This window comes from Pteropus alecto, unplaced genomic scaffold (assembly GCF_000325575.1).
Source record: "Pteropus alecto unplaced genomic scaffold, ASM32557v1 scaffold196, whole genome shotgun sequence".
Taxonomy (NCBI): Eukaryota; Metazoa; Chordata; class Mammalia; order Chiroptera; family Pteropodidae; genus Pteropus; species Pteropus alecto.
Window position 1 is genome coordinate 1580505 of NW_006439717.1, and position 26949 is coordinate 1607453.

Genomic DNA, 26949 nt, shown 5'->3' on the forward strand with positions numbered 1-26949 from the left:
TGATAGCGTTTTGGAGCCCAGTGCTCTTGCCTTTTTTTTTTTTTTAAGTTTTTTATCGCGGTATAAACATATAGTGAAGCGCAGAAATATGAAGTGTGCAACTTGATTACTTTTTGCATTATTATATATATGTAACCACCACTAAGATCAAGATAGAGTATGTTTCCAACACCCTGGAAGGTAGAGAACTTGCTTTTTGATTAAAGTAAATTTTACTTCTTTGGTGGACATGATTAAATCACTGGTTTAGTTTTTTTTTTTTCACTTGAATTCTGGCATTGCATTTATTCTCTTTTTGAGAAGAAATTCAGCCTTGTTACCTGATTTTCTATAAACAGTTTTAAATGTTTTCTATTGGAGGAATATAAAAGTAGTAGTGAGCAACTTGGTGTGTGTGTGCTTATGCTGTTTTATGTATTTTTAAATACAGGTGTTGTATTTTAATAGCTAATAAATTTGGGTGTTTTTTACTCTTATTAGTTGATTATTAAGAGGTCAAGCTTAGTGGTTAAGAAGATAGGCTCTGAAGTCAGACATGTCTAGATTTAGATCCTTGGTGCACTGCTTACTAGCTGCATGGCTTTGAGCAAGTTACCATAGGCTTTAGTTTTCTCTTATCTTTGGAATCAATAATAGTGCCTACCTCATAGAGTCGTTAATAGGATTTAAGTGAATTTACAAAGTGCCTGCACACAGCAAACAAGCACTAGCTGGCATTATTATTGTTCTTTTAAAATGAAGAAAATCTTATACTTGTACCTGGTATAAAAATTTCTCTGAGAAGCTGCCTTTAATGGGAAATGCTTTAATAAACCGGCGTGGTAAGTGATTCCATGAAGAACAATGAGTATTTGTATGGTTGATTTGCACAAAAGATTGAGATAGATCTTTTGCAGTCTTTCACTTACTGAAATATTATCTTTCCCTGTTAGTCATTGTTTGTATACCATATTTTAGTTAGCTCCTTTCAAATATATTTAGCCCCTGGAAGGCAAATTTGGAGGCTTAAAATCTTGATGTTGTCTTTGAGTTGTCCATTTCCTTTTCTCCTTCGTCCAATCAGTTATAACGTTCTATTAATTTTTATACTGTTACTGTTTTTCTCCCCCTATAAATATATATAGTCATAAAATTAAAAGAAGACAGAATAAAGGAGAAAATGATGATTTCCCTATAATTCACTGTTTAGAGATAATCCTGTTACCATTTTGGAGTATATTCCATTAGAATTTTTTCTCTGCAAGCAAATAACATATTTGGTGCAGCTATATTAGTTTTTCAAGTGATATCTGTGCTTTTTTTCTTTATTTCTATTGCTAGTACCTACTCTAAACTTTATTTCAATGTTTGGATTATCGAATGCTTTTCTTTTATAAAAATTAACTTCTAGTGTATCCTATCCTTTTCTCCTTTTAGTCCCACCTACCACTGGATTGATCTTTCTAAACGTTTCTTAAACTCTACCTATTTTTCTAAAATCTTTAGTGTCACTCTCATTAAAAATCTTTTGTGTCCTACATCCCATTTTCCGTATCACTTTACTACTCAGTTTAGTGTTTAAAATGTGCTTCATGCCCTGATTCCCCACACATTTGTTTATGCCCATTTTCTTCTCGTTCTTTTTTCTTATCCTAAACTCTAGGAATGTATGTGGAGCAAGCTGCATATACACCTACAACAAATATGAGGGAAGAAAATTGTTACTATAAATTGAATTGCGGAGAAAAATCTCTTCTAGTAAAGTGTAACAGAAAATAGCAGGAATACAAATAAGGACAGTAGTCCCGCCTTTCACTGGCTTCAGCTGCCTGTGGTTAACTGTGGTCCAAAATATTAAATGGAAAATTCCTGAAAAAAAAACCAACTTATAAGTTTTAAATTGCATGCTATCCTGAGTAACACGATGAAATCTTTTGCAGTCTCGCTCTGTCCTGCTTGGAATGTGAATCATCCCTTTGTCCAGCGACTCCACACTATATATGCTACCCACCAGTGATTACTTAGTAGCCATCTCAGTTATCAGTTCAGAAAGGGAGGCCATATTCACATAACTTTTATTATGGCATATTATTATAATTATTCTAATTTATTATTTGTTACTAATCTATTACTGTGCCTAATTTATAAATTAAACTTAATCATAAGTATGTATGTATAGGAAAAATCATAGTCTATATAGAGTTTAGTACTATTCGAAGTTCAGGCATCCACCAGGGGTCTTGGAAAGGATCTCTAGAGAATAACGGAGGACTTCTGTACTAGGATGCGTGTCAGTTCTGTTCAGTAAATTGAAATAGATATTTAAATTCTATAAGACTGTATATTGCATTTCTTTGACTCCTGGTGAATTCTAGCTCTAGGCCATTGCCATCTTAGATTCATTGAAATATTTTTAAGATTCAAGAGAAGTTCTATTTGATGAAGTTCCCCAGATCACCAGGCTACATTTATGTCATATTGCCCTAATCTCTTATATTGTTTAGTGTCTGAGTTTGATGTCTACTTGTATGTTGGCTTGATTTTTTCCCCTCTAAGTGACTTCCAGGTATAACCTCTTGAATATACTTTGAATACCTTTTCTAAAGATTTTTGACTCCATATGTAAGTGTGTTTGAGATAATTCTCATACAATAAAATTTTTTCTTTTAAAGTGTACAATTCACTATTTTTTAGGATATTCACAGGGTTGTGCCACCACCTCATGATCTAATTCTAGAACATTACATCACCCCAAAAGGAAGCTCCTCACACTAGCAGTCACTCCCATTCCCCTCTCCTCTCAGCCCCTGGTAACCACTAATCTACTTTCTTTTGTCTCTGTGGATTTGCCTTTTCTGGACATTTTAGTTTACTTCTTTTTAAACAAGTATGTAGAGTATTTTGATACAAACTTAATAAAAAATCTCATTTTAAATAGAAAGCTGTCTATTTACATCTAGTGGCTTATTGAATAGGTAGCTTTTAATGAGAGATAGTTTGTTGAAGGATTGGTTTTTAGAAGTAGATGTGGATTAATGAATAGGTGAGGGGAGGACATTTTAAGTAGAGGAAAAAGCATGAACAAGAGGTGATGAAGTTGAGGTAAGCAATGAACTTGGTTTGAGACTTAGTTCTTTTTTAGATCTACTTTGATCTGGAAATAAAATAAATAAATAAATATAATTTATTTTTTCTCCATCCAGTCTGTGGCTCCGGCGGCCTTATTTCTAGCAGCTAAAGTAGAGGAGCAGCCAAAAAAATTGGAACACGTCATCAAGGTAGCACATGCTTGTCTCCATCCACAGGAATCACTTCCCGATACTAGGAGTGAGGTAGGGGATTAATTATGTATCTATTTTTCTTAATTTATTTTGATCATAGCTTAGTTTTGTAACTTCGATTTATTGAAGTCCAAATGGGGACTGTTAAAGGAGCCTTTTTAGTGTTTGTTTCCCCTTAAAACAGCAAAGAAATTTTATGGCAAAAGTGAATTGTGTTCATTATAGTAAAATTGGAAAATGCAGAAAAAGATATAATTTGGACCACAGATATGTAAGCGAACCATTATTCCAGCTTCTTTTTTATGAATAGCTATATATGTGTATATTTTATATGTTATTTTCACTTATATGTTATATCCCAAATATTTTCCCATTTTATTAATTTTCCACTTGCTTTAAATAGCAAGATAATATTTCATTATGTACATATATATACATTTTAACCATTCTCTGTTTCTAAGAGAATTTTCTAGGAAATCATAAAAGTTATGTATGCTAATTATGAAAGAAACCAAACACTTAAGAATCATTTAAAGTAAAAGTTAAAGCATCTCCCCTCCTCTTCCTAGGAGGATACTGCTGATTACAGTTCCAGTATAGTGTCTTCTTCCAGACCTTTTATGCTGTGCATATACATATAGCTTTTTTTCACCCTTCCATCCTTCCTTGACCTTCTTGGAGATGGGAAACTTCTGGCTTTAAAAGTCAGTGGTGCGGGAGTGGTGAGTCTTGAGAAATAGAGAGGTTTGACATCTGTAAGTGCTTAGGGAAAAATTATGGATTTCTGTTACAAGATTATTTAAATCTCTTACAGTGGGTGTATTAGTTACCCTTTATCAGAGAGATAAATGGGATTATGTGTTATACTGATCATATTGGAGAAAGTGGTTTTTTGGGGGGTTATTTTTTTGTGTATGTTAGTAATAGCCCCTAATTATATGAATTAAGTGTTTTGCATAGCAGTGTCTTGACTGACTTCATTTTCTCTTTGGGCTATCCCAGTACCTCTTACTGAAAGAGTTATTGCTCTGGACTTTTATTTAGATTTGAGACTAACTACTAAGTACCATTGGTCTATAGAATTGACCAAATAAAACAGTTTTAACAAAATAAACAAAAAATAATCCCTACTTTTTTTTCTTTTCTAAATTATGTTTACATAATTTCTTACCTGAGTCTCTATTCCTTATGAAGTGATTAGGGGAAAATATTTCCTTCAATATATGGAACAGAATTAGCATAGTCGAAGTCCTTATATGACTTATTAAAGATTATAAAGTTAAGTGGAAAGTTAACTACAGCGTAAGTCTCTTAACTCCTGGTCAAGTCTAATTCTCTGAGAGTTCTAGACCAGTGTGTAAAATGAAAATAAGGAGAGTCACGTGTAATTTAAAATTTTACCTTTTCGTTAAACTTTATTTAAAACCTTTATTAAAAAAATAATTTTAATCTATTTTATATATTTTCTTTAGTCAAATATTATTTCAGCATATAATCAATATAAAGTTGTTATTAATGAGGTAGTTTACATTATTTTTATATTAGTCTTCAAAATCCACTGTGTATACTGTGCTCGTAGTGCATTTCAGTTTTGACCAGCTACATTTCAAGTGCTTAATACCCATGTGGCTACAGTATTAGCTAGTACAAATATGTTCCCTTTTTCCTTTGAACTCTTCTATGGATTTTTAGAACTCTAGCATTACCCCAAAGGGGAAGGTTTAACAGGAGTCAAATGTTTGAGATTGCCTATCTTGCCTTTAGGAAGGCTGTGCAAATATATTTTGATGACGTTGAAAAAGATGTATTTTTATCTTTCATGTATCTACATCAAATGAATTTTAAAACTTAAAATGTCAGTCTGAAAATGAACCAAATCTCTGGTGCTTTTTCTGTAGCTATTTATGAATAAAGTGTTCTCTCAGTATACCACTTTTTTCCCCCTTTAAAAGCTGAGTCTACACTAAATAGGGATAAAGATTAATTTCAGTTCCTACTCTACCTCTACCATAACTCTGCCCCTACCTTTTTTGGCTTTGTTTTTTCTGGGAGGCGTCGTTAGACTTGTTTACACTTTGTATATTGTGCCTAATGTGTCTTCTCACTTGAAGGCTTACCTGCAACAAGTTCAAGATCTGGTGATATTAGAAAGCATAATTCTGCAGACTTTAGGTAAGTTTATTTTCCTTTAAAACATTAAATATATATGAAATATGATTTTAAAATTTGCAAAATAAGGAAACAGGAAGAAAATGTTTTGGAAAAGGTTTTGCAAATGATAGAGATTGTAGAGTTCAGTTTTACCCTGGCCTGTGCCAGAGAAGGAATGAAGGCACAGATGATTTTTGAAATAGCAGTTAGCAGTGTTTTTTTCTATTCTAGGATTCATGATTTGCTTTTTAAGGTTTGACAGTTTTTAACTTTCCGATAACTAATGGCAGAAACAATTTTAAAAATCCACCCCCTGCTTCCACCCCTGACCTTTGGATGTTGCTGTTTCCCCTTAAGAACTGGATCTCTGAAGGCAGGGCGTCTCTTCCCACACTCTCGGGGTGTGCTGCCACCCCGAGGGCCTGGCGCACCTGGGTATGGTCCATGGCTCCACCTGGGGCACGAACCCAGGACCTTCTGTGTGTAAAGCAGATGTGCTAACCACTACGTTATGGAGCCACCCCCTGGCAGAAATAATTTAAAGAACTTTTTTCCTTTCATGGATTTTTATAGTCTGTCATTTAGATAACAACGTTTGTTCTTAAATTGGGTTCAGAACAGCAGAGGGGAGGTGGAGGAATTCAAGCTATAGTAAGTCCTCACTTAATGTCATTGATAGGTTCTTGGAAGCCATGGCTTTTAAGTGAAACAATATAACGAAACTAATTTTACCATAGGCTAATTGACATAAACGAGTTAAGTTTCTGGTCACCAAACTTGTAAATACCCAAAAATACTTCTAATATAAAACATTGAAATAAATATGAGCTGTACATAACGTTTGAGAAAGAATAAGAACAAGAAAGATAATGATTTAATGATTTTCCAACTAGTGTATTTCAGCTCAGAGTTGAGGGTGGCTGGAAACCTATTCCAACAGCTCAGGGCGCAAGGCGGGAATCCACCCTGACAGGCCACTCTTCCATTGTAGGGTGCACTCATATACCCCCACACTCACTCTGACTGGGACATTTAAACACAGCAGTTCACCTAATGTGCACATCTTTGGGATGTGGGAGGAAACTGGAGTACCTGGAGAAAAACCATATAGCATGGGGAGAATGTGTAGACTCTATCCACACATACAGTGGCTCCAGCTGGGAATCAAAATTTTTTTTGTCTTGTTAACATTATAACAGAATGACATTGAATGAAATGAAGTTATTTGAGGACCTGCTGTATAGCTGTTCATGGGTAACCCTGATGATGTTCTGTTATTATCCATTATTATTTTCATCAAAGAGACTGCCTTTAAAAGCTTAGCAAATATGAAAAGATTTTTTTTCCTTGTTATTTTGGGTTATCATTTTTCTCTTTAGATGGGGAGGATTTCAAGAGCTGTTTTGCAGTTACTGGTACAGCACAGACAGACTGAGTTCTTCAGAGTTTATCTTTGATGTTAATGTCTGCTAATTAACTTTTTACTTTAAATTATCTTCATTGTAACCATATTTTAGGAGACTGGTATTTTTCTGGTGGAACAAATTTTTCTTAATATTTTAATGTGGAAAGCGGTGAAACCTAATTTACAAGAATCAGTAATCCTTATAGAATAATTTATATCATATAAATTTCTCAATAGAATTTACCTAGAAAATTTTACGTAGGCAAAAAGAGAAACAAAAAATTTTTATAGACATACTGATCTTCCTTCAGTAATTTTGGTATAAAGACCTTTTGGGGTTGGATAAAATGATCAGTACCTATTGTAATTAAAATGATGGAAAGGAACAAAACAGAGAAGATAGTCATTACTTAAATAACTGCTCCTTCTAACTGTATATTATAGTGTATTGTTCCTGAAACGTGTTTTGTTTAGAGGATATTGGTTTCTCACAGGTTTTGAGACTGCATTAGCTTTGTTATCTTAGCGGTACCTTCTATCAAAATATAAGCAGTTTTGGAGATAATGTGTCTTAGAGAAGAGCATGTATGACTCAGCCTTTGAATAACAGTTTTGGGACAGGAAAATGAGGGAGGCCTTTAATGATGACTCAGATAAAAGATGTATAAAATGTCTCAAGTACTTTAGCTTTTTAACCAGTTACTTTTTTTTAGGCTTTGAACTAACAATTGATCACCCACATACACATGTGGTAAAGTGCACTCAACTTGTTCGAGGTAAGGAATCCCAACTTGAGATGGTGCTCTTAAATTGTTTTACCATTTAGAGGCTAAGATTGCTGTGGACAAATACATAACACAGCTCCTTTGACCAAATGTAAAATTGAAAGGGCGACCTGGCTTAAATCAAAATGAGTGATTCTGACTTTGAGTTTTTCTGTTGAGTTCTTACAAATAACGTTTTTATGTGATTTCCATTTAAAGAAAGTTAGCCTCTTGAGGATGTTTGTCAAAGCGGGGGCAGATTTTGAAAAGTCACCAAATCATAAATAACTAACAGCAAATTTTAAGGATGTTTTGGGAGTGGGTGATCTTAATTTGATTCTAGGATTGACTGTCCTAAATGTTCTGAAAGGCCACTCAGAGGATCATCTAGAATTTATTTGAATTTATTTCCATGATTAACAGTCCTTTGGCAGAACTTTCTTTTTATTTTAATTTAAATTTAGTAGCTGTAATTATGTGAAACCTAGTTCCTCATTTAATATAATAGTATCAAGAATATCTATTCACCATTGTGTATTTCATTGCCTTTTATAGATCAGACTGATAATTGGCCTTGTTTTGTATTTTGCTTCTGTGTGTTTTATCTGAAAATTCCAAGTTTTTCCTGAGTTCTTCATACTTTGAAAGCATTAAAAGATTACAGATTGGTAGTTAGAAAATAGTCACAGGGATGTGAAGTATGTGAAGTACAGCATAGGGAATATAGTTAATAATATTGTAATAATTATGTATAGTGCCAGGTGGGTACTAGACCGGTTGGAGGGATAACTTCATAAATTATATAAATGTCTAACCACTATGCTATATATCTGAAACACATATAAAATAATATTGAATGTCAGATAATTGAAAAAAATTAAGAAAAAGTTTATATTGAGCAAGGATAGGGTTAAACAGAGATGGATATACGTTAATATTTAAGGAAGATTAAAATTTGCTTTGTCATCCACAGCAGCTTATTTTGTTTGTTTTTGGAAAAGCAAACTTTTTTGAATTGTATTAAATAATTATGTTATTTGATGATTTCAGGATTAAATCACAGGTTCTCAATTTAAAACTTTTTTAAAGCACAAATCCCTTTTTACAAACATATCAAAGTCTTCTGAATTCTAATGGCCTCCAAATTAGTTCATCACCAGTTTAGTATTTCTCAGTGAACCCTTGTATCAGAATCTCTGAATTATTTGTTAAAAATGCTTACATTCTTCTTGAAACATGTTGAGTCATAGTCTAGGGAGGATGTCCAAGAATTGAATTTTTTTTTTTTTAATTATTGTTTATGCCTACAGCACTTGGTCTTCTTAGGTGGTCTCCTATCCAAGTACTAACCAGGGCTGACCCTGCTTAGCTTCCAAGATCAGATATCAGGCTTGTTTAGGGTGCCATGGTCATAGGCCATGGACTGTGGCTCCACTGGGGTGCGAACCCAGGACTTTCTGCGTATAAAGCAGACGTGCTAAATGCTATACTATGGAACCACTTCCAAGGAATTGAATTTTAAACAAGTGTCAGATACTTGATGTAGAGAATAAAGCTCGAGTCCCTAGGTCTGAAAGCAGCACAGTTATTATAATATAATGAAAAATTATTCACCTATTTTTGGTAGGATGTAAACTTAAGGTGGACAGGGATCATGTCTTCCTCATTCACCACTATATTCTCTACTTTGCAAATATTAAATGCTTACTAAATGTTGAGAATACATGGAACTAATTACTTTTTCCCTCCACCTGTTTTTTTTTTTTTTTAGCAAGCAAGGACTTAGCACAGACTTCTTACTTCATGGCAACCAACAGGTTTATATTTTATTATTTTTCCGTTCTGTTTTGGGGATAGGATTTGACTTGGGTTGGGACTGTCACTTTTTGAGGGACATATAGAAAAATGTCAGGCCTGGCACTTAGTAAACTAGAACTCAGACTCAGTCATGAATTTTTGATAATGTGTTATAGACAATTTTCTGGTAAATATTGATTTTTATGCACACTTTTCATGTAAATTTCCATGGTGCTTTTTTAATTTACTAAGGTGATGTAATTATTTACTACTGATTGATGGCTTATTTAATTCTGCATGTGTTACTTAGCTTTGAAATATCCAAGAGAATAGTTCTGAAAGTTGGTAAACTTGGAATTAATTCATTGACAGTGACTGAAACAGTCTGATTGGAGGAGTCTGCAATAATTAGGATATTTTAAAAGACTTGTTTTTCCTCCCTCACTCCCAGATATATGGGCACGTATATGTCTAAAGAGTTGTAATGCTTTTTCTTTCATCTTTCTTTTTTAAAGAAAAACTTATTAATACATAACTTGTATTACTATGTGATTTGCTCATTCTCATCTCCAGTCTATTGGTTGTTCATAGAAACTAAAGATATTCCTGATAACTTTCAGGGCTAAGAAAAATATTTTTAAAGTCTGATAGGAGAAATTTAAAAAATAAACCATCAATCAAACATATTCACACTTAAGAGGGTGATTGTCTAGTCATTATTTTAAATAGACCAGACCTATGATTGCCAAGAGACAAGATATTTTTCGGGTATATTCTTAACTATATGATTTAGGGATTATACACATCAAATATCTTATAATTTTCCTTAAGTTCAGAGTTTATACTCAGAAAAATTGATCTTTATTTTAAAAAAACCGAGTACCCAGTTTTGTTTTTATTCATTTTATTTTTTTGGCCCTTCATCAGTTTTGTGGACTGAATGATGTATAGTTGAAAATTTATAAACATTGTTGCCTGAGCAGGTGGGTTAATGGAAAATCATGTTAAGTGCTGAATCAGAGCACTGGATATTTCTTGCCCTTCTTGCTCTGCAGTGCTCTTCATTTTTTTTTTTTTTTTTTTTTTTTAAATAATGGAGAGTTTTAACTTTGGGTTCAGAATTGAGAGCTCATGACTCTCTCTTGTTTCCTTCCCTCTGATGTCAGCCTGCATTTGACCACATTTAGCCTGCAGTACACACCTCCTGTGGTGGCCTGTGTCTGCATTCATCTGGCTTGCAAGTGGTCCAACTGGGAGATCCCAGTCTCAACTGATGGGAAGCACTGGTGGGAGTATGTTGACGCCACTGTGACCCTGGAACTTTTAGATGGTAAGTTTTAGAGTAAGGGTCCTTGGAAAGCACTTGATCTTGATCTGTCACATATCTGGCCAAAGGTGACTTGATTCAGATGAAAATAGTTGAGGTTATTCTTGTTTAATTATTTTTGTCTGAGTTTTTCTTATATGTTCTATTTTATTTATAGAACTGACACATGAGTTTCTACAGATTCTGGAGAAAACCCCCAACAGGTTCAAACGAATTCGAAATTGGAAGGTAAGAATATACCACAACTGGTTATTTACTCTAGGTTAGGAGTTTCCCTTTTTTTAGTTACACAGTAATTATGTCTTTAGCTTTATAGCTTGGTTACTGGCCCAGAGTCAATGGCTGTAGGTGACAGCAGGATTTTTGTATTTTGCCACTCTTGTGATAGTCATTTGGTCAGCAACATTGGTTGAGTATTTTCTGTGTTGAGACTATTAGGGAAAAAAATGTGGCTTCTCTGAGTCAGAGTATTGGCTTCTGATAAAGATACAGAGTTACAGAGTTAGAGCTGATACCATAATTTTGTCTTTCATTACCTGCTTTTGAAATGGATTTTAGAATTTTTTAAAATATGGATTGAGGTCTAAAGTTATATTTCAAATATTTTTCAAAGTCTTATTTATAAATAATAGAATCAATCTTCCTTTTTTTCCAGTGTCAGAAAGTTTATTTTAAAATGTTCCCTGCATTTCTCAAAAATCCAGATTGATAAGCTTAATTTTATTCTTGAGTTGAGTGATTTGCCTAGGGTTCAAAGGAGACTTGGATTTTTATATATGACGTTAGGTAAGGGTCCAGCTTCATTGTATTGAATGTGGATGTCCAGTGTTCCTAGCACCATTTGTTGAGAAGACTGTCCTTTCATTGAAGATTATTCTCTCCTAATGGTCTTGGCACCCTTGTCAAAAATCATTTGACCATTTAGGTAAGGATTTATTTCTGGAGTCTCTCTGTCGTTCATCTGTATGTCTGTCTTTATGCCAGTATCACACTGTTTTGATTACTGTAGATGTGTAGTAAGTTTTGAAATCAGGTGTGAGCCTTCCAGTTTTGTTTTTTATTTTCAAGATGTTTTGGTTATTTGGAGTTCCTTGGAAATCTATATGAATTTTAGGATGGGTTTTTCTATTTTTGTAAAAAATATCATTGGGATTTTGATATGGATTGCCTTGAATCTGTAGATGGCTACAGTATTCACATTTTAACAATATGAAGTCTTCAAATCCATAACATGGCATGACTTTCCACTCATATATTATTTAATTTCTTTCAGCAGTGTTTTGCAGTTTTCATTGTACAAGTGTTTCACCTCCTTGGTTAAGTTAATTCCTAAGTATTTTATATTTTTTGATGTTATTGTATTTTTTTAAATTTAATTAATTAATCAATTATTTTATGCCAAGCAATCCTTGGTTGACCTCACAGATTGCAAGGACCTTGTCAGCTTACAATCCCTTATTTTTATTTTTTTATTTTTTATACCTACAGCACCTGGTTTTCCTAGGTGGTCTCCTATCCAAGTACTAACCAGGCCTGACCCTGCTTGTCTTCCAAGATCAGACGGGATCAGGCTCATTCAGGGTGGCATGGCCGTAGACTTCGATGCTATTGTAAATGGAACTGTATTCATAATTTCCTTTTCAGATTGTTTATTGTGTATAGAAATGTAACTGAATTTTGTATTGATTTTGTATCCTAGTTTGCTGAATTAATTTATTCTTTTTTTGTGTGGAATCTTTTTGAATTTTCTACATATCAGGTCATATCATCTGTAAACAGATAATTTTACTTCTTTCAAATTTGGATGCCTTTTTTTTCTTGCCTAATTGCTCTGACGAAAACTTCCAGTACTATGTTGAATTAAAGTAGTGAAAATGGGCACACTTACCTTGTTCCTGATCTTAGAGAAAGCTTTCAGTCTTTCATCATTGAGTATGATGTTCCCTGTGGGTTCTTCATAATGGCTTTTATTATGTTGAGGTAGTTTTCTTATATTTCTAATTTACTGATTGTTTTTATCATGCAAGTGTGTTGAATTTTGTCAGATACTTTTTTTATATCAATCGAGATGACTGTGTGTTTTTTTCTTCATTCTGTTTATGTGGCATATTACATGGGTTGAGTTTTTATACACTGAACCATCCTTCATTCCAGGAATAAATTTCACTTGTTCATGGTGTATAATCTTTTTAATATGCTGTTAAATTCAGTTTGCTAGTATTTTCTTGAGGATTTTTGCATCATTGGTCATAACAGATATTGGTCTTTAGTTTTCTTGCCTGGCTTTGGTATCAGGGTATTGCTGGCCTTAATGAATTGTGAAGTTTCCCCTTCATGTTTTTGGGAAAGTTTGAAAAGGATTGGTATTCTTTAAATGTTTGATAGGATTAACCAGTGAAGGGTTTTTTTTTTTTTTTTTTTGGAGATTTGATTGCTTATTCACTCTCCTGATTAGTTATAGGTCTATTCAGATTTTCTATTTCTTTATGATTTAGTTTTGGTATGTTTTGTATTTCTAGGAATTTGTCCATTTCATATAGGTTATCCAGTTTGCTTTCATACAGTTATTCATAGTACTCTTCTTACAGACCTTTTTATTTCTGTAGAATGAATAGCAATGTCTCCACTTTTATTTCTGATTTTCGTAGTTTGAGCCTTCCCTTTTTTTCTTAGTCCATCTACCTAAAGTCAATTTTGTTGATCTCAAAGAACCAACTTTTGGTTTAATTAATTTTTCTCTATTTTTCCATTCTCTGTTTCATCTATCTCTGCTCTAATCTTTATTATTTCCTTCCTTTGGCTAGCTTTGGGTTTAGTTTGTTCTTCTAGTTTCTTAAGTTTTAAAGTTAGTTATTTTGAGATATTTTTTAAAATTATTTTTTAGAAATATAGTTGACATACAATATATTAATTTCAGGTGTACAACATAGTGATTTGACATTTATATACTTTATGATATGATCATCATGATAAGTATAGTAACCATCCATCACTGTACAAAGTTACTCTATTATTGACTATTTTCCCTATGCTGTACATTACATTCTCATGACTTACTTATTTCATAACTGGAAGTTTGTACTTCTTATTCCCTTTTACCTTTTTCATCCATCCCCTACCTGCCTCTCCTCTGGCAGCCATCGGTTTGTTCTCTGTGTCTGTGAGTGTTTCTGTTTTGTTTGTTTTGTTTTTTTAGATTCTACATTTAAGTGAAATTATACAGTATTTGTCTTTGTATTATTTCACTTAGCATTATACCCTTCAGGTCCATCCATGTTGTCGCTATAGGCAAGATTTCATTCTTTTTTTATGGATGAGTAATATTCCATTGTGTATATACACACTGCTTTTTTAAATTCATTCATCTATCGGTGGACACGCAGGCTGCTTCCATATCTTGGCTATTGTACATAATGCTGCAGTGAACCCAGGAGTGTATGTATCTTTTTTAATTAGTGTTTTCATTTTCTTTGGCTAAATGCCCAGAAGTGGAATTGCTCGGTTATATGGTATATGGTAGTTCTATTTAAAAATTTTTGAGGAACCTCCATATCGTTTTTCATAGTGACTGCATCAGTTTACACTTTCACCAACAATGCAGGAGAGTTCCCTGTTTCCACATCCTCGCCAACACTTGTTATTTGTTGACTTTTTGATAATAGCCATTCTAACAGGTATGAGATGGTATCTCATTGTGGTTTTGATTTGCATTTTCCTGCTGCTTAGTGATGTTGAGCATATTTTTATGTCTTTTGGCCATTTGTATATCTTCTTTGGAGAAATGTCTGTTCAGCAGCTCTGTACCTTTTTTAATCAGAATGTTGTGTTTTTTGATGTTCAGTTGTATGAGTTCTTTACATATTTTGTATATTAACCCCTTGTCAGATATATCACTTGTAAGTATCTTGTCCCATTCAGTAGGCTGTCTTTTCATTTTGTTAATGGTTTCCTTGGTATGCAGAAAGTGTTTTAGTTGGATGTAGTCCCATTTGTTTATTTTTGCTTTTGTTGCCCTGACCTAAAGAGACAGTTTCCAAAAAATATTGCTAAGATTGATGTCAAAGAGTTTAGTGCCTGTGTTTTCTTCTAGGAGTTTTGTGGTTTTAGGTCTTACATTTAATCTTTAATCCATTTTGAGTTTATTTTTGTATGTGTTATGAAAAGTGGTCTAGTTTCATTTTTATTTTGCATATATCTGTCCAGTTTTCCCAACATCATTTAGCGAAGAGACTATCTTTTCTCCGTTGTATATTCCTGCCTCATTTGTCATAGATTAATTAACCATATGAGTGTGGATTAATTTCTGGGCTTCTATGCCATTCCATTGAACTGTGTGTCTATTTTTGTGCTGGTACCATACAACTTTGATTATACAACTTCGTAGTATACTTTGAAATCAGGAATTGTGGTAACTCACAGCTTTGTTGTTCTTTCTCAAGATTGCTTTGGTTAATTCGGGGTCTTTTGTGGTTCCACATAAATTTTAGGATTATTTATTTTAGTTCTGTGAAAAATGCCATTGGTATTTTGGTAGGGATTGCATTAAATCTGTAGATTGCTTTGGGTAGTGTGGACATTTTAAAAACATTCTTCCAGTCAGTGAGCATGAAAGTTATATCCTTCCATTTATTTGTGTTGTCTTCAGTTTCTTTTATCAGTGTCTTATAGTTTTCAGAGCACAGCAGGTCTTTTGCATCCTTGGTTAAATTTATTCCTAGGTGTTTTTTCTGATACAGTTGTAAATGGGATTGTATTCTTAATATCTCTTTCTGATAATTTGTTGTTAGCATATAGATGATATACCACTGGTTTCTGTATGTTATCCTGTAACTTTACTGAATTTATTTATTCTAATAGTTTTTTGTTAAGAGTCTTTAGGATTTTTTATATACAATATCATGGCATCTGTAAATAGTGACAGTTTTGCTTTTCCAATTTGGATGCCTTTTTTTTTTTTTCTGGTTGTTCTGACAAGGACTTCTAATACTGTGTTGAATTAAAGTGGTAAGAGTGGGCATCCTTGTCTTGTTCCTGATCTTAGGGGAAAAGCTTGTAGCTTTTTACTGTTGAGTATGATGTTAGCTGTGGGTTTGTCATTTGTGGCCTTTACTATGTTGAAATATGTTCTCTCTGTCCTCACTTTGTTGAGAAAACATAAAAATGGATGTTGTATTTTGTCAAATGCCTTTTCTGCTTCTACTGAAATGATCAGGTGATTTGTTTTGGTAATGTGGTGTATTAAATTGATTGATTTGCAGATATTGATAATCCTTGCAATCCTTGGAATAAATCCCACTTGATTGTGGCATATAATCCTTTAAATGTGTTGTTGAATTTGGTTTGCTAATATTTTGTTGAGAATATTTGTATCTTTGTTCATCAGGGATATTAATCTGTAATTTTTTTTGTAGTGTCTTGGGTTTTGGTATCATTTCTTTTTTAAATGTATTTATAGCTATAAATTTCTCCCTTAGCACTACTTTTGCTGCATCCCATAAGTTTTGATATGTTGTGTTTTCATTTTCATTTGTTTCTAGATATTTTCTAATTTCCCTTTTGATTTCTCCTTTAATCTGTTGGTTTAAAAGTGTGTTGCTTGATTTCTATGATTTTGTCAATTTTTCTTGTTATCGATTTCTGAGTTTATCTCATTGTGGTCAGAAAAGATACTTTGTATGATATCTATGTTTTATTTATTTTATTTTTAAAATTTATTATTATTATTTTTTGGTGATATTGGTTAATGAAATCCTGTAAATTTCAGGTGTACAATTTAACAGTTAGGCATATATATATTACATTGTGTGTTCTTTCTGTGTTCAGAAAGAAAGATTTCTCTATGTCACTACATATTTGACCCCTTTTATCCCATCTACCCTTTGGTATATGCCTAGAAGGAATAATACTTTCACTATTTGTAACTATAGTAGTAACAATTCTCAACTCCCACTTAGTCTAACCACTAGTCTGTTGTCCATGTCCATGAGTCTCTGTTTGTCTTGTTCATTTATTGCTTTTAGGTTTATATCCCACATATAAGTGACATCATGTGGTTTTCAACTTTTTCTGTCCGGCTTAATATCTATGTTTTAAAATCTATTGAGACTTAGTTTGTGGCTTAACTTATGGTCTATGCTGGAAATTCTTCCAAATACACTTGAGAAGAATGTGTATGCTGCTGTTTTGGTTAGAGTGTTCTGTATGTCTGTGAGATCTAGGTGGTTTCTTTGTTAAGTCCTCTATTCCCTATCTTCTGACTGGTTTTCTATCCATTACCGTGAGTGGGTTATTGAAGTCTCCAACTATTACTGCAAAACTATTTCTCCCTTCAATTTTGTCAGTTTTTGCTTCATATATTTTGATGGCCTGTCATTAGGTATGTAAATGTTAATAATTGTTAGATCTTTTTGCTGTATCGATCCTTTAAACAATTATAGAATGTCCTTTGTCTTTTGAAACCTTTTTTGATTTAAAGTCTATTTCATCTGATAGAGTATAGCCACCTACTCTCTTTTAGTTACTGTTTGCATGGTATCTCTGTTCCCTTCCTTTCACTTTCAACCTGTTTGGGTATTTCGATCTCAGTGCTTGTAGACAGCATATAGTTGGATCATATGTTTTTATCTATTTTCCTAATCTCTGTCTTTAAGCATTTAATCCGGTTACCCTTAATTATAGATAAGGAGGGACTTCTGTCATTAATCTGTTGTTTTTTATGCCTTATAGCTTTTTTGGTCTTCATTTTCTGCATGACTGTCTTGTGTTTAGTTGATTTTTTATAGTGAAATTTAAAAATTCTTTTATTTCCTTTTTTGTGTATTCTACAGTTAGGTTTGTGTGGTTACTATGGAGATTATTTTAACATCCTAAAGTTAAAACTCTCTAGTTTGAATGTATACCAGTTTAACTTCAATAACATACAAACTCTTTTATTGCTGCATTCCTACCCCTTTTGGTTGTTGATGTGACAAAATTATATTTTTATACAGTGTGTGCCCCAAAACATAAACCAATAATTGTTTATATCCATTAGGCTCTTAAAATATATAGAAAATAATATTTGGAGTTATAAACCAAAGTCATGGTAATACTGGGTTTTACACTAATAATTGTGTTTTCCTCTTAAAATTTGTTAGTCTCTTAAATCATGTAGAAAACAGGAATCATAGTTATAAACCATTGTTAGAATAATATTAGCTTTTATAATTGCCTATATTTTTACCTTTATTGAGATTTTTTCTCCATATGGCTTCAATACTGTCCAATATCCTTTCATTCCACCTTGGAGGACTCCTTTGAGCGTTTCATGCATGGCCGTTCTGGTAGTCTTGAACTCTCTCAGCTTTATCTGGAAATGTCTTAATTTCAACCTCAGGTTTTTGAAAGATATTTTTTGCTGAATATAGGATTTTTGGTTGACAGTTTTTCTTTCTTTTAGTACTTGGAATGTATCAGCCTCCTCTCTTCTAGCCTCTAAAGTATGTAATGCTAAATCTCATGATCTTGTATGTGATAATTTGCTTTTTGCTTGCTGCTTTCAAGATTCTGTCTTTAACTTTTGAAAATTTGATTATAACGTGTCTCGGTGTGAATCTTGTTTGAGTTCTTAGTTAGAGATTATTGAGCTTCTTGAATGTTTATGTTTATGCCTTTCATCAAATTTTGGAAGTTTTCAACCACTATTCCTTCAGATATTCTTCGTGCCCCTTTCTCTTTCCTACTTCTGAAAATCCCATGATGTATATGTTGGTCTACTTAATGGTCTATCACAGGTCCTTAGGCTCTGTTCACTTGCTTCAGTCTTTTTTCTTTCTGTTCCTTAGACTCGATAATTTGCATTGTTCCATCTTGAAGTTTGCTGATTCAGATCTACCTTTCAATAACTAGTGTATTTTTCATTTCAATTATTGTACTTTTCAGCTTCAGGGTTTATTTTTGGTTTCTTTCTAGGGTTTCTACCTCTTTATTAATATTTCCATTTTGTTCACACTGTTTTCTTGATTTTCTCTACATCTTTACTTTTTTGAGAATCTTTAAGGGAGTTAAAGTCTTTGTGTAGTAGATCTGCCATCAGGTATTTTTTAAGGACAGTTTCTGTTGATGTAATTTTTTTCCTTTGAATGGGCCATTAGAACTAATGGGCTTTTAGAACTAATAAGTATTATTATATGCCTTGTGATTGTTTTGTTGTTGTTGTTGAACACTGGACGTTTGAATCTAATAGTGTAGTAACTTTGGAAATCAGATTTTCTCCCTCCCCCATAGTTTGCTATTTTTTCTTATTGTTTTGTTCATTTTGGGGGGGCTTAGGGGAGGATTTTGTAGGGCATCTCTATGCTGAGGATCAGCCTGAGGTGTAAACCTAAGGTCTTTTCTGAACCTTTCCCTGGACATGCATTCTAACTTTCCCTGTATATAGAATTGTTTTTGAAAGTCTTAAGGTCTGGCCTCCCCAAAGGGGAAAAAGCAAAAAAATGAGAGGAGGGAGAGTGTTGGCCTTTTAAATCCCCTAGAAGTTGCTTCAGCCAAAGAGGGAGGGGCTTGCAACAATAGAAAAGGTGCAACAGTGGCTGCCTGCCTTTTGGTATGTACCTCTGTGACCAAAAGCAACAATCAGCAATCATAGCTCAGATCCCCAATATTTGGAGATAGAGTCCTTTTTGCTCACCCTGGCTTCCTCAAAGTGTGTGCAAACTTCTCCAGAAATGGGTGCACAACTGCCTGCTATGTGGCTAGGGGTAAGCGCTGGTAGTTTCTACTGTGCTGAGAACTGAAATTGATGGAAATTAACCCTAATTTACTGTCCAAGTCTTACCCTGGAAGTTGCAAGCCTTCAATAGAGTCGAGTTCTAAAATAGATTCTGCCAGTGCAATTGTTGTTAAGGTGGAGAAATAGATTCCTGTTGCTTCCTACTCTGCCACCTTCCCAGAATCCTTCTCTTTTTTTAAGGCTAAATAATATTTCATTGTATGTATATACCACATTTTCTTTATCCATTCATTGATAGATGGACACTTGGGTTGCTTTCATATCTTGTCTATTGTGAATAATGCTGCAGTGAACATGGGAGTGCAGATATCTCCTTGAGATCCTGTTTGTGTGACTCTTCATTGAAGGTTTTTAAAATCTTCTGTCTCCTAATGGTAATAATTATCAATCTTATGTTAGAGTAGCTGCATGCTTTTGGGCTATCCGGTGTGCAGTCACAGCAAGCACAGTCTACTCATTTTATTGTTTTTTTCTATTCGATATTACCTGAAGTGAAGAGATATCATTTGCTTCATTCTAGGCATACCAGGCTGCCAAGAAAACAAAAGCAGATGACCGGGGGGCAGATACTAACACTTCGGAGCAGACGATCCTCAATATGATTTCCCAGAGCTCTTCAGATACAACTATTGCAGGTTTAATGAGCATGTCAACTTCTTCTACCACAAGTGCAGTGCCTTCTCGTCCATCCACTGAAGAGTCATCTAACAACTTAAGCAGTGTGGAGATGTTGCAGGGCGAGCGCTGGCTGTCCTCCCAACCTCCTTTTAAACTAGAATCTTCTCAGGGTCATCGGACTAGTGAGAATGTAGCACTTATAGGAGTTGATCATTCCTTGCAACAGGATGGTTCAAATGCATTTATTTCTCAGAAGCAGACTAGTAAGAGTGTGCCATCAGCTAAAGTGTCACTGAAAGAATACCGTGCAAAGCATGCAGAAGAGTTGGCTGCCCAGAAGAGGCAACTGGAGAACATGGAGGCCAATGTGAAGTCACAGTATGCATATGCTGCTCAGAATCTCTTATCTCAACATGATGGCCATTCTTCCGTCATTCTGAAAATGCCCATAGAGGGCTCAGAAAATCCTGAGCGGCCTTTTCTGGAAAAGCCTGACAAAACAGCTCTCAAAATGAGAATTCCAGTGGCAAGTGGAGATAAAGCTGCCTCTTCAAAACCAGAGGAGATAAAAATGCGTATTAAAGTCCATGCTGCAGCTGACAAGCACAATTCTGTAGATGACAGTATCACAAAGAACAGAGAGCACAAAGAAAAGCATAAGACTTACCCATCTAACCATCATCATCATCATAATCACCACTCACACAAGCATTCTCACTCACAGCTTCCAGCTGGTACTGGGAACAAACGGCCAGGTGATCCGAAACATAGTAGCCAGACAAGCACTTTAGCGCACAAAACCTATAGCTCGTCTAGTTCGTTCTCTTCTTCCAGTTCTACTCGTAAGAGGGGTCCCCCTGAAGATACTGGAGGGGCAGTGTTTGATCATCCAGCCAAGATTGCCAAGAGTACCAAGTCCTCTTCCATAAATTTCTCCTTCCCTCCTCATCCAACAATGGCCCAGTTGCCTGGACATAGCTCAGACACAAGTGGCCTTCATTTTTCACAGCCCAGCTGTAAAACTCGAGTTCCTCATATGAAACTGGAAAAAGGCCCCACTGGGGCCAATGGTCACAACACAGCCCAGACAATAGACTATCAAGATACTGTGAATATGCTTCATTCCCTTCTCAGTGCCCAGGGTGTTCAGCCCACTCCACCCCCTGCATTTGAATTTGTTCATTCTTATGGTGAATATATGAATCCACGAGCTGGTGGAATGTCCTCCAGATCTGGCAACACAGACAAACCCCGGCTACCACCTCTACCTTCAGAACCTCCTCCACCGCTTCCACCCCTTCCTAAGTAAAAAAGAAAAAGAAGAGGAGAAAAAACTTCTTTAAAAACACATGCTTTTTTTTTTTTTTTTTTTAACTACTGATTCTGGACTAAGAAAATTACTTCCCTAATGAAATATGTCTCCCTTCTTGGACTAGGGAAAAAATTAATATTGAGACATAAGCGGGAAGATGGTAGAGGGCCTTGGTTACTATATCTGCTGCCTCAAAAATGTAACTATTTTATTATAGTTTTTATTGGTATTAGAGACATGAGAATATTGAAGCTGTGAAAGATTAAGAATACTTTCTCTATTCTTGGCCTCTCCACCTCCTAATTAGGTCGATTAGAGTTGATATCTTCCCTCTTCTTGCCAGGACTGAAATATGGAGGGTTTGTTTTTATCAAACAGTTGTGGATCCTTTTGGTGTTTAATATATCAGAAGAGAGGAAGTATTTAAACGTCAAAAATTTTTAAGAGACTTAAAAATAATTTAAAGAAAGTAAGTTATCTGTTTAGTTTTTTTTATATAATTGGGGAGGGGATAGGGATTTTGCTGTGTGTATGAGATACATAGCAGTGAGTCCTGGGGGGTGGGATTGGAGGGTGGGGGATATGTAGAAGGGATGGGAGGGTAGGCTTTTGGCCATGAGTTCTGAGATAGACTCTGGCCACTTGAAGTATTGAGACCTTTAAGTGTGTATGTAAGTGTGGGTATGTATGTTTTTAAGTGCGTGTGTTTAAAAATCATGTTTTATCTTTCCCTCCCTGTCCCTCACCATTTTCACTTCCCAACAGTCTACTAGAGAGAACACGGTGTGGCCTTTAGAACATGAAGGAAGAGGCATGCATTCAACATGGTATTTCTCCCTTTCTTTATGTTGTAATTGAGTGGTAGCCTTCTAAATTCTAGTTTGGGCAAGTGCAGCCAATGGCCTGACTCTGGACTCTATTATAAACACTTCCTTTTTTACCCCTTTTTCCCTTTTGATGTAGAACAAAGGTGGGGTTGAGGAAAAAGGGTTAGAGAGCAAGGCTGGCTTCTGCCCTACAGAATTAGGTGTGTCTTCTTTTCAGGTTGGGCTTTGGGAAAGTGTTCAAGTGAGAGCAGTCTCAAGGTCTCTGCCTGTGAAAGTCCAGACCATGTCTCAGAATAGTTCTGGGAGAAGCCATTGAGCTAGAGGATCCTGAAAACAATGAAATTGTGATTGGGGATTTTTAGGACATTGTATTTTAAGTTATATTATAAATGTGAGACTTGCTTTTTATCTGTATATCTGAAGAGAAACAGCTGCATCCTTAATTTTTGCAGCCTATATAGCTTCAGAGATTGGAGCTTGTGGATTTAACAGTACTTGTGCCATTAGGGTTAGCAAACCTAGCCTACAGATATTGTTGAGTGTCCATTTTTGGTGGCTTTAGACTCTAGGCAGAAGGTTCTTCAGGAGATTTCTAAGGATCCTTTTAAAAAAAATGGATCAGGTATCCTGTTAGGGTACTTGATTATCCCATATTTTAGGAGTTAACATTTTAGTTGAGGAAAGGAATCTTTTAAGGAGCTAGAAAAATTCTAAGCCAAGTTGTCTAACTGAAAATGCCACCTAGCCATGGATCATTTGATGTGATATTGTTTGGTCTTCATGGCATTTTTTGCTATGGAAAAAATGATGCAGTTTGAATTTGTCTTGTTTTTAATGTAGCTTCCTTCACAGTAAATATTTTTACGGACAAATTGAAATTTTTTTCATTGGAAGTCATAGGGAGACAGGAGTTATACATTTGCTGCTGCTTGCCATCAACAAATTGGAGAGAACACTGAAGCAGTTGGAATTGATGATGCACTGGCCTAATATAGGAAAGAATCTGTACAATAAACCTTAACTGAAAGTGAATTAGTGTCTAGCATCTTTGCATATTTGAACTGTCTGGAGTGCCTGTCATTGCTGTGTAAAATGAGCTCTCTGCCAGCCTATAAACTAGTGTTATTTTTGACTTGGAATGTCATTTCACTTTTATAGATGACATTTTCCTCTTCTTGATAGTTTGTGTTGTGCTAGATAATTGGTAGTTGTGTGGTGTCTTTACTAAATATAGCCTTTCTGTTTAGATTTTGTTTGGTGAAGTCTGCTCTCCTTCTTGACCTTTAGTTTGCATCTGTATCTTTGTAGAATTGATGATCACTGATTTGATTATGAAAATGTCTTCCAGCTTTTAATTTTTCTCATCAGAAGTCACATTTTCTAATCACATGCACTCCCTCACCACAGAGACATACATATCCACTTGGCCTAATTAGCAGTTCTCCATGATAGTCTGTAGTTAGTTCCTTAGAACTCTGTCAGGAGTGAACTTAGAAAAAAGTGCTTACTAGAGCCTAGAGCCTAAGACCTGCTTTATACTGTGTAGTCTGCCTGTATACTAGAAGATCATTCTAGTATAGATCAGTTTAAAGACTTTTCTATATTAAGGCTTCTTGATACTGTTTTAAGGTATCTGCAGTGTCTGCTTTTAGATCTGTGCATACTTCATGAACTCATGGTCTCTGCATGAAAGCTGCTGCATTGTCTTTGGGTTAGCAGATGTGCCTGTCAGTAGCATGCATATTGTCCAAATTCCCATAAACTTAGGCTTCAAAGGGTTGTGTGGTTTCTAAACTGTGTCTTCTCTACTCTCACTTTCAAAGAGTGAGAAATGGGGTTTATATACCCAAAGTTCATCTAGTAAACATGGCTTTTTCCCCTCCTTTTAACCTAGACTATCAAGGATAAATGGTAGTAAGCAGGCCTGGAGCCTCAAGTTCGGTAAAACTAATTCCTAAACTTTGTTTGAATCTCATGTTCACAAAAACAAATACCTGTGGATTGTCTTTAGGGTTTTTAATCAGACACCCGTGTTGCTCTTATCTGAACTCTAGTGAAGCATTAATCTAAAGCTAAATTGGTCTTCTGCAGTATCAGTTATGCTTTTTGGGTTTAGAAAATACATGGAATTAGTTTAGTCTTCTCACTTAGGAATCAGTGTGTTTCCATACCTGAGATCCTCAGCTTGCTTTTTTTTCCCAAAAAAAAAAAAATGATTTTAGTGTTTTGATTTACTGCATCCTTTTTCATAGTTCTGTATTATTGGCTTCACTAGTGTTGATATAAAAAAATTTTAAATCTCCAGTTAGAAACAGCAGTGGATTAGGATATAGGAATAAAATCATGGTAACAATAGTGCGGGATTTCCTTAAGCCTCTGCTACCTAATTCCCCATATTGAAAATGCATACGCCTCATACCTTGCTTCTGGTCAAAGGCAATCAGAGGGGTCTTATCCCAGCCTGGTTGAATTTTAAACATCTGTGTTGCCCACAGAAACATAGGAACTGTGGGAACTTGGGAAATGATTACTTTTTAAAAAGGATTATTCTTTTTTTATTAGTTACTTAATATGCTAGGAAAAGAGATTCTAGAACAGCTTGAAGTTGGAATACAAATATTCTCTTGGGTTTGGGAGAATTTAAGCAGTCTATGCAACCTTTCACATGGTGAGAAATAAGCCCTCCACAGTCTCCCTAAGCTTTTAGTGACTTTGATACCTCCCCCAAATTTCTCATGTTGCTGCTTGTTAACACCCAGCTTTTAATGAGTATTCGCTCCTGATGGTTTAAGAAATGTTCATGTGGTATCACATTATCAAGTTTTGTCTTTTATCTCTCTGCGGATGTGGGTTTGAAACAAGTATGGTACTGTAATCCTATCTAATACAATGGTCTAGAATAATAATTATTTTTTAGTCGGAGACCCATTTTAATATTTCTGGTTTTTCATATGAACTTGGCATTGGAAAAGGGAGGGAAAGAAAATGTTTACTAAAAAGCAGTGTCTACTCTTCCCCTTTATGAGTGTGTATTCATGGTTGAATGAAAAGAACAGAAAGACCCTTGGGTTTTCTGTTGCCATGTTAAGTGTGGAGAGGGATGCTTGACAGCATGCTAATTGAAGCCAGAGCAAGTGTGTCTCCAGGTTATCAGGAAGTCTTCATTTTAAAGCTGAAGACCTGACTGATTCGTGGCTGATAACACTGGAATTGATTAGAAGATGGAGGTGATGGCTGGGTTAAGCACCCAAAGAGAAGAATGCAGCAGCCTAACTTAGTGTTAACCTAGGTTTCTGGATTTGAAACTGACCTTTCCCCTAAAATTGTCCGTTTTCTTATCAGACCAAAGAGCAAAGAACAACAACAACAAAAAAAACACTTTACCAATCTATGTCACTCAGGTACAATTTTGTGGTGATATTTTTTGTCCATTTTCTTTGTATTGCTCTTAAGAGTCCTTTCTCAGCATATTATTCTGCTGTTGCCTCTGTCCTCCTTGGGGCATCTCAGTTCTGGATGCTGCCCCTAGTATCTCTACTGCTGTTATGTGAATGATAGGATGTAAATGACCATTACAGTAAGGGCTCTTTGTAAAAAAAATTAAATTTTTAAAAAAATTTTTAAAAAGATGTATACATTTTATAGTCTGGCTATCAGTTTGATATCTTGCTGTCAAGTATGTTTCTCAATCTGTATTTATCCATCCCATCAATAAATGTCAATTATAAAACATTCATCTGATTGCTGTTTATGTGTACCGAGTCTTCAAATTAGTTTTTACTTGTCATTTTATTGATATGATTATAGTTTTGTTTTAGTTTTGGTCGTAGTATGTACTTTCTTACTACACAAGATCCTGTGGGAATTGAGTCCATCAGAAAGACCTAAGATTTGGTCATCACAGTGAAATTGATAGTGTAAAGTATGATGTAATGGGGGGGGACCCTCATTCAGAATCGTGTGGATACCTGGAAGAGTAACTGGTACACAAAAAATACATAGCTCTTAATAGATGATAGTAACACTGTCAAACATTCATAATTGTATACTTGGTTTCTTTGAGAAATTGAAATATTGGTATAGACTAGGAGTGCATTTGGAAGGAAAAAAATGAATAGCATTCTTGGTGGTGCCTGGAAAAATTGATAGTGAATACTCTTTTTCCTGGGACATAATAAAACCATACATACAAGGTAAATCTTATAAATTACACATTTAAAAAGAAAGAATTTTTATGCTAAAATACTTCATCAAATATATGGTTATGGAAAGCTATTTGACTTTGGGTAGTAAACATACAATGCAATATAAAGATGATGTATATAAAATTCTACACTTGAAACCTATATAATTTTATTAATGTTGCCCAATAAATTTAATAAATTTAAAATTTAATAAAATTTTAAAAAATGAAAAGTATTCCAAAATTATAACACAAAGTTAGCATTAGCTATAGTTTAAAAACTCTAACATTTCTAAAAAATCACTTGAGTTCTGTTCATTCCATTTTTTAAAAATAAAACAACTTAAGATTTTTGTTTGTTCTGCCTTTCCTGAAATTTTGTGGAAGTCGCTGACATTTTAGGAATTCTTTTCTGGTTTGAATGGAAGAACAGAAAAGCAGTAAATGAAGAATGTGAGAATAGATGTTACAAAATTATAAATTTAGTGATTTGCCTTTAAGAGTTAATATCAACTTATCCTTGGGAGTAGATGGA

General features: G+C 34.6%; 1 protein-coding gene and 1 pseudogene across 3 annotated transcripts in view; one reads left to right on the forward strand and one right to left on the reverse strand.

Annotated features, from left to right (window-relative positions):
• CCNT1 (cyclin T1) overlaps window positions 1–25963 on the forward strand; it is a 32185-nt gene extending 6222 nt beyond the window's left edge. For 2 of the 3 annotated variants that reach the window (XM_025050260.1, XM_025050261.1), the window contains exons 3-9: window positions 3183–3311; window positions 5372–5432; window positions 7530–7592; window positions 9352–9397; window positions 10544–10707; window positions 10862–10932; window positions 19995–25963. In XM_025050260.1, the coding sequence (XP_024906028.1) occupies window positions 3183–3311; window positions 5372–5432; window positions 7530–7592; window positions 9352–9397; window positions 10544–10707; window positions 10862–10932; window positions 19995–21401 (1941 nt within the window). In that variant the 3' untranslated portion in view covers window positions 21402–25963. The remainder of the gene's footprint in view (window positions 1–3182; window positions 3312–5371; window positions 5433–7529; window positions 7593–9351; window positions 9398–10543; window positions 10708–10861; window positions 10933–19994) is intronic. The other variant, XR_003047794.1, reaches the window with a different exon arrangement.
• On the reverse strand, window positions 12184–12302 carry LOC112483872 (annotated as a pseudogene).
• Window positions 25964–26949: the final 986 nt, after the last annotated feature.